Source organism: Pygoscelis adeliae, unplaced genomic scaffold, assembly GCF_000699105.1.
Source record: "Pygoscelis adeliae isolate BGI_AS28 unplaced genomic scaffold, ASM69910v1 Scaffold94, whole genome shotgun sequence".
Taxonomy (NCBI): domain Eukaryota; kingdom Metazoa; phylum Chordata; class Aves; order Sphenisciformes; family Spheniscidae; genus Pygoscelis; species Pygoscelis adeliae.
The window spans coordinates 87,732-95,113 of NW_008824547.1; the positions used below are offsets into that span (position 1 = coordinate 87,732).

At 64.4% G+C, this 7,382-nt stretch overlaps 1 protein-coding gene across 1 annotated transcript; it reads left to right on the forward strand.

Moving 5' to 3' along the window:
• Positions 1 to 186: 186 nt before the first annotated feature.
• Positions 187 to 7,381, forward strand: SEMA3G (sema domain, immunoglobulin domain (Ig), short basic domain, secreted, (semaphorin) 3G; the record flags this gene model as incomplete). The annotated part of the gene is made up of 15 exons (XM_009321840.1): positions 187 to 360; positions 1,419 to 1,481; positions 3,091 to 3,210; positions 3,891 to 3,981; positions 4,091 to 4,207; positions 4,439 to 4,581; positions 4,661 to 4,775; positions 4,881 to 4,950; positions 5,154 to 5,298; positions 5,562 to 5,793; positions 5,963 to 6,054; positions 6,298 to 6,339; positions 6,524 to 6,749; positions 7,060 to 7,199; positions 7,298 to 7,381. Coding segments are annotated over 15 exons (1,854 nt in total), but the record flags the coding sequence as incomplete, so codon positions are not given.
• Position 7,382: the final 1 nt, after the last annotated feature.

Here is a 7,382-nt window from a genome sequence, read left to right on the forward strand (position 1 = left end):
CGTTGGGGCGCCCCTGCCGTGTGCAGCAAATGGAGGGAGGTGGCGGGGGCTGCCAGGGAGCGGGATGTCCCCCAGGCTCGAGGCGAGCACTTGTGCCCACGGCCGGGAGGGGACATTTGGGGCCAGCAGCGCTTACGACGCCCTGCGGGTCTTTGGCTCTGTGTTGGCTCCTCCTGACATTTCCCTCTCTCCCCGGCAGAGCTTTTGGGCACCAATCGCTCTGTCCTCTTCTTTGGCCACCGAGGCTTCCTGGGCTTCCGCTCCCTCTACCTGGACGAGTACCGTGACCGGCTCTTCATCGGGGGGAAGGATACGCTCTACTCCCTGCTCCTGGACGGGGCCAGCGCAGACGCCAAGGAGGTGAGCCGGGTCCTGCTGAGCACCCTGAGGTCTTCGTCCCCACTCTGGCCCCCTGTGCACCCTGGGGTCTCCATCCCCACCCTGGCCCCCCATGCACCCCGTGCCCCTCCGGGGGGATGCCCGGCCGAGCCAGGTGAAGCCACCATGAAGCAAGACCTGCCCTGGGGATGTTCCCGTCCCAAGTGCCCTGAAAGGCACCTGAAAATTTGTGCTGCCTGGCAAGGGAGGGCTGGCCATGGTGGCTGCAGGGCAATTAGCCAGCGATTAGTCATGGTTGGCAGCCGGTGGCACAGCCCACCCCTGAGTTCTGGGTGCTGAGTGGGGTCTCAGACCCCGCTCCCCTAAAAAGCTGCCATTGGGAGAGCGAGTGCTCCCCATCCCCTTCCAGGCATCCCCTTCACGGGCCAAATATACAGCGGAATGCCTGCAGAGACAAGGAGCTAAAAGCACCCGTCACTGCAATGAGCTGTGCCAGGGCTCAGCTGGCAAAGCCCCCAGACCTCTCCTGGCTCCTCAGTGGGAGAGGTGATGGACCAGAGCGAGGATGCTGAGCGGTGGTTCGCCTCCTCCTTCACCTTCTCCACTTTGACTTCTTGTTTTTTAAACGTGGCTCTGGGCCATTTCTAGCTGAAGAAAGCAGAGGAGGAAATGAAGTGCCCCTCGACGTGCTGGGTCACCGCGAGGGGGTCAAGGGCTTGTGTACCGAAGCTGCCCTTGGTCCGAGAGCCACCAAAGGCTGTGGGGGACTCGGGCTCCATCGCTCCCTGCTGTCCCCCAGCACCCTTTCCCCACACCACCCACAAGTCCACCCCCTTCCAGGCCAGCTCCGGCCATCCGCAGCGTGACCACCCAAATCCAGCCCGGCTGCGGGCTGTGACTGCCACGGTGCATCTCCCCAGGAGGAATGGTCCTGCCCTGAGTCACAGGGTGGGATCCCTGGGCTGCGTGGGCTCTGGGGAGCTGTTGGTCCCTCTTTTGGTCCCTCTCTCCATCACCATGCCACTGGCAGCCTGGGGACTGTCCCCCCTCCCTGCTCCAACAGGTTCTTTGTGTTCCAGATCTACTGGCCGCCCCTCCCTGGGCAGACGGAGGAGTGTTTTCGGAAGGGGAAGGACCCAGTGGTGAGTCTCGCCCCATGCGTGCTCTGCCCTGAGCTGGAGGGGGTCCCCTTTTGCCCCGATGCCAGCTGGCTCCCCCTGCACCAGAGCTGTGCTGTGCCATCCCACTGGGGATGGCCCCGTGGGGACTCTCAGGCCAGTTAATGCCAGGGCAGAGCAAGGGACCATCCTGGTGCACGAGGGAAACTGAGGCAGGGAGTTGGCGACCAAGCCTGGCCGTGTGAGATGCTTGCGCCGAGCTCTGGAAATCTCGTCCCTGGGGCTCTGCTCAGCCCTGCGGCTGCAGAGCGGTGCCCAGCGTGCCCCAAACGTGGCTGCACCGAGCAGGCAGGGATGGCCGGGCTCCGAGACCTGAGCTCAGAGGGACCAAAAGCCCCGTGCTGTGCTCCGGACCCCAGCGATGTGGTCTGGCCCATCCTGGCCGTCCCTGACAGTGGGAAATCTGTGACTCGCTCAGGTTCAGTGACCTCATTCCCCAAACCTTACCCCTCTTTGCATCCCCCTGCCCTGATACGAAACAGGACTATGGCGGTGAGAAAGTCCCTGAGGCTCCCCCGGCCCAGACAAATTGCTCCCGGGAGTCCCTGTCCTGCTCTGTGTGTTTATTTTACAAGCTCTCACCGACAGATCCAAGCCGGGGCAGGCTCAATTTTTTATTTTTCTTGAACATATATTTTTTTTTTTAAACTTGCTATTTTAGAGGCTCTTTGCAAAGGGAAAATAAACAGCAGGGAGGCTGGGAACCCCCGGGCAGCTTGGTGGCGGTGTTCCCAGCAGATGAGTGGCGTTGCGTCTTGCCGGGGGGGGAAGATGGGGCGCAGGCAGGGCTGGCGCTGGCTGGGGTGAGCTGCCAAGCTAATGGTGGTGACACCCAAGCAGGAGAAGGATGGGAGCCCTTTTCCAGTGGGAACTGCCAGGAGAGACCACACAGGGTCAGAGGTGGCAGGTCTCCGGCCCCGGGGGTGTCGTCACTACTGGCCCCTGGTAGAAGGGGACAATCCCAGACAGTAGCAATCAGGGCTGTCCTGGAGGCAGCCAAAGATGCCCATGGGTATCCGTCTCTGTTTCCCACATTTCCTCCTCTTGTTTCATCCCCGGTGCAAGCAGGAGCAAGATGGGGAAGGACATCCCTGCATCTGGTCATGTCCTGGGTGCCGGGAAGAGGAGGGTCCCCGGGCGCTTGGGGATGGGTGTGGGAGCTGCCGCCAGGAGCTTGCTGGGCAGGTGACCTTGCTCCCCCGGCCGGCGTGGGCTGTGTGATGGGGTGAGCGTGCAGGTGCCCATAGGCAGGAGATGGCCAGGTGCCAGCTGGATCACGTGTGGTTCCCCTGGGGATGCTCTCAGTGGCAGGAGGACCAGTAAAAAGCCCTGTCCTTTTGCAATGGGCTGGGGTCCACCCCGATCAAGTCCGTGCAAGCCCTGCCGGTGGGTGCAAGCTGCCGTCTCGCACCCCTGGCACCGGGGTGAAGGCAGAGAGCCTGGGTGCAGCCCAGGGAGCCAGGGCTGGGGCTCGCCCCTCGTCGTGGGGACCCAGTCAGGGGGACCCCAGGCAGGGAGCTGGGGGTGGGGGAAGCCCCCCCACAAGCCTTCCCCTCCCCTGCTGTCCCCCCAGACCGACTGCGCCAACTACATCCGCGTGCTGCACCCCTACAACCGGACGCACTTGCTGGCCTGCGGGACGGGCGCCTTCCACCCTGTCTGCGCCTTCATCTACGTGGGGCACCGCGGCGAGGTAGGGCAGCACCATGGTGGGGGTGCCCATCCTGAGCATCCCCGGCAGGACACCCCTGGGAGGTAGATCCCCATCTTCCACCTCCTCCCTGGGGGGCTTCGGGACTGCGTGGGGATGCTGGATGCAGTGTTTGCCCCATGCTGAATACTGGGGTGGGGTGTCAGGAACCAGCTCCCTGTTGCCCCTTTGCCCTCGCACTACCCCCTCCCTAGTTTCCCCACCTTTCTGGCCCGGCATCGCCTTTCCAGACATGTCCCCTGGGGCTGGTGTCCTGCCAAGAGCTGCAGCATGGGTGGCGTTTCCTCCTCTCCCGGCTCGCTGCTCAGAAATCAGGTTGGCCAGGGTGGAGAGGCAGGGCCCCCTGTTCCCTCCTTGCAGCCTGGCACCGTGCAGGCAGCGGGAGCCCTGCCCGTACCACGATGCCCCCGGCCAGGCTGATGGGCGAGCGGTGGGGCTGGCAGGTCCCTCTGGTTGCTGCGGATCCTCATAGTATCAGACTTGCCTCAAAAAGCACGGATCCTGCTTCCAGACGGTCTCTTTGGGAGCACTGGGGCTGCGGATGTCTGCAGCGAGGTGCCTGTGAGCTGGGCAGGGACCAGCGCCAGGCCCTGCATGCCCAGGCACGGCCCCGCTGCCCGGGGCACGGCTGGGGGGCCACCTGCCTGCTCCCCCTCACCCAGCACACCTTCAGCCTGGACCCTGCCAGCGTGGAGGCCGGCCGGGCCAGGTGCCCGCACGAGCCCAGCCGCGCTTTCACCAGCACCGTCATCGGTGGGTTGTCTTCCTCGGGAACTGAGAGCCTGTGGGGTGCCAGGGCCAGGGGTGTTCCCCGTGCCAGCCAGGGCTGGCTCTCAGCCCCGCGGTGGGGTGTTTTTGCCAGGCGGGGAGCTGTACGCCGGCCTCACCGCAGATTTCTTTGGCCGCGATCCCGGCATCTTCCGCAGCACGGGGACCCGTTCCGCCTTGCGCACCGAGGTGGACCAGCGCTTACTCAACGGTAACGGCTCCCCCCTCCCCCTCCATCCCCCCCGGCTGGGCTAATGCCGGGGACCACGAGCCTTGCGGTGGCTGGGGCATCCCCCATGCCAGGTACGAGCAGGGAAAGGCACCGGGGCAGCAGGGTCTGGGGGTCCTCCCGGCCGGCATCCAGCCCCAGCATGGTGTGGGGGTCCGGAGGCAGTGGCCGTGCCCTCTCGCCTCACCTGACGTGGCTGGCTCTTGCTTGTAGACCCCAAATTTGTGGCAGCCTACTTGATTCCAGACAACGATGACCGGGACAATGACAAAGCCTATTTCTTCTTCACGGAGAAGGTGGTGGAGGCAGACAGCAAGGAGCACACCATCGTCAGCCGGGTGGCGCGGGTCTGCGTGGTAAGATGCTGGTGGGGACCGTGGGGGACAGGGATACGCCAAGTCACAGTGGTGGCCCTGATGCTCCCTGTCCCTGCAGAACGATGCTGGTGGCCAAAGGGTGCTGGTTAACAAGTGGAGTACCTTCAACAAAGCCCGGCTGGTGTGCTCCGTCCCCGGCCCCGGTGGCATAGACACCCACTTCGATGAGCTGGGTAAGGGGTGCATGGAGCCGGGGACCTCACCAGGGCTGGTCCCTTAGTCGGTGGCTTTGGGAAGCCCCTGGGCTTCCAGGAGAAACCCCATGGTTTCATCCCCAGAGGATGTCTTCTTGCTGAGGACAAAGGATGGGAAGAGCCCGGAGATCTATGCCCTCTTCAGCACCATCAGGTGGGTGGTCCAGCTCCAGCCTCTGGTGACACCCAGCTGCAGCTGCCCATGACCTGCCCCATCACCAAGTGGCTGCTGGCTGCTCCCCCACCTCCGCCAGCTCTGCCCTGGTCCGTACAGAGATGTCGGTGCTCCCATGACCCCCACCGATGCTGCCGGCAGCGAGCATGGCTGTGCTCATCCCATTCACCGTCCCCTTTCAGCCATGTCTTCCAGGGCTCCGCCATCTGTGCATACCGCATGGCCGACATCCGGGAGGTCTTCAACGGGCCCTTCGCCCACCGGGAGAGCCCCCACCACCAGTGGGGTGCCTACGAGGGCAGGGTGCCCTACCCACGGCCGGGCGTGGTGAGTGACTCCCTGGAGCTCTGGGTCCCTTCCGCTCCTCTGATTGCTCTTTGGGGGGGGAATCCCCCATCCTGCTGGGATGGGCTCCCTATGGGATCCACCCCTGGACAGCTGGGGACCAAGGTCTGGAAAGGGGTGGAGAAGATGGATCCCAAATTGGAAGGTGGGGAGGGACCCAAACCAGCTCTGTCGGGCAATGGAGGGGGAAGGAGGGATGGGTGCTGGGGTGGCTGGGCTGAGCTGGTCCCCTCTCGTCCCTGCAGTGTCCCAGCAAGACCACCAACCAGCCCCGGCGGCAGTATGGCACCACCAAGGACTTCCCCGACGAGGTGCTGCACTTCGCCCGTGCTCACCCCCTCATGTACAAGCCCGTGTACCCCCAGCACCGCCGGCCCCTCCTAGTGATGACCGACCTGCCCCACCGCCTGCGCCAGCTCGTGGTGGACCGGGTGGAAGCCGAGGATGGCCAGCACGATGTCCTCTTCCTCGGGACGGGTAAAAAAAAACTGAGGATGGGCAGCACGATGTCCTCTTCCGCGGTGCGGGTTCGTGGCAGGAGTGGCATGCAGGAAGGAGCCCTGTCGCTGGAGCTACCGGTGGGCATGCTACTGGGGTGCGCGATGGCAGGGCGCTCACACCTCCATCCTCCTCCTCCTCCCTGCAGATGCTGGCTCAGTGCTGAAGGTGGTGGTCCTGCAGAAGACAAGCTCGGCCACAACTGAGGAAGTCGTCCTGGAGGAGCTGCAGGTTTTTAAGGTGCCGTTTGCTGCCCCGCTTGCAAGGGAGGGGGGCAGCGGGATGGGCTCAGGTTGGGGACATCACTGTTGGGCACTGGGAGGTCTCAGGGCTGTGAGGGCAGGGGGCGGCTGGGGGTGTTTTCACCCTCCTCAAAAACATTCCCCGTGTCCCCCCCTCCCCAACGCCCTGGTGGCTCTGAACGAGCTGGGCTCTCTGTGGTGAGGTTTTCGCCAGCTTCATGTCCACTCTCCTCCCCTGCAGGCGCCTGTGCCCATCACCCAGATGGAGATCTCCGTCAAGCGCGTGAGTACGGACACAGCTCCGCCACGGGCCTGGGGACAGGGCGGGTGACCAGGAGAGACTGAGCTGTTGTCACCAGCCTCTCAAAGCCCTCATGGTGCTTGCCCTGGGGGAGTCCCGGCTGGGGACCCTGGGTGCCGTGCCTGCAGTGGCTGCCAGCATCACCTTCTCAGTGCTGTTTCCCCAGCAAACGCTCTACGTGGGCTCCAGCCTGGGGGTGGCCCAGGTACGGCTGCACCGGTGCGAGACCTACGGCACATCTTGTGCCGAATGCTGCCTGGCCTGGGATCCCTACTGTGCCTGGGACGGCACTGCCTGCAACCGCTACCAGCCCTCTGGCAAGCGCCGCTATCGCCGCCAGGACGTCCGCCACGGCAACCCTGTGCACCAGTGTCTGGACCAGAACCTGACCGGTGAGAGACTGGGGGGGCCCACAGGGCTGAGGGGCTCGTCCAGGTGCCCTGAGATGTCCTGGCATCCACAGCCCTCGGCACGCAGAGGGGCTTGTGGCTATCCCAGTTGGGCTGGGGCACCCTCACCTCCCCATCCCATAGACCAAGGGGTGCCCCAAGAGAAGGTGGGTGCTGCTGGGGCTGGGGTCTGTACCCAGGGAGAGGGGGAGAAGGGGACTGAAACCACACGGTGGCACAGGGGAGCTGACACCCGGGCACGTGGAAGCCTGGCTCTGCCCTCCCCGTGAGCCCGTGTCTATCTTCGCCCCAGTGGATGATCTTGAGAGCGTTGAGGAGAAGGTGCTTTATGGGGCAGAGGACAACAGCACCTTCCTGGAGTGCGTGCCCCGGTCCCCGCAGGCCAGTGTGCAGTGGTTCGTCCAGAGGCCCCCCGACGAGCAGCGAGATGAGGTGAGGCTCCCCCTGCACCTGCCTTGCTCCCCTTGCGAGGATGCAGGAGGGATGTGGGGCTGGGCCTGGACCCCCCCGAACCTTGCGGTGGCCGACAGGTGAAGATGGATGAGCGGATCCTGCAGACGGAGCAAGGGCTGCTCTTCCGCAAGCTGCACCGCCATGACGCCGGCGTCTACTACT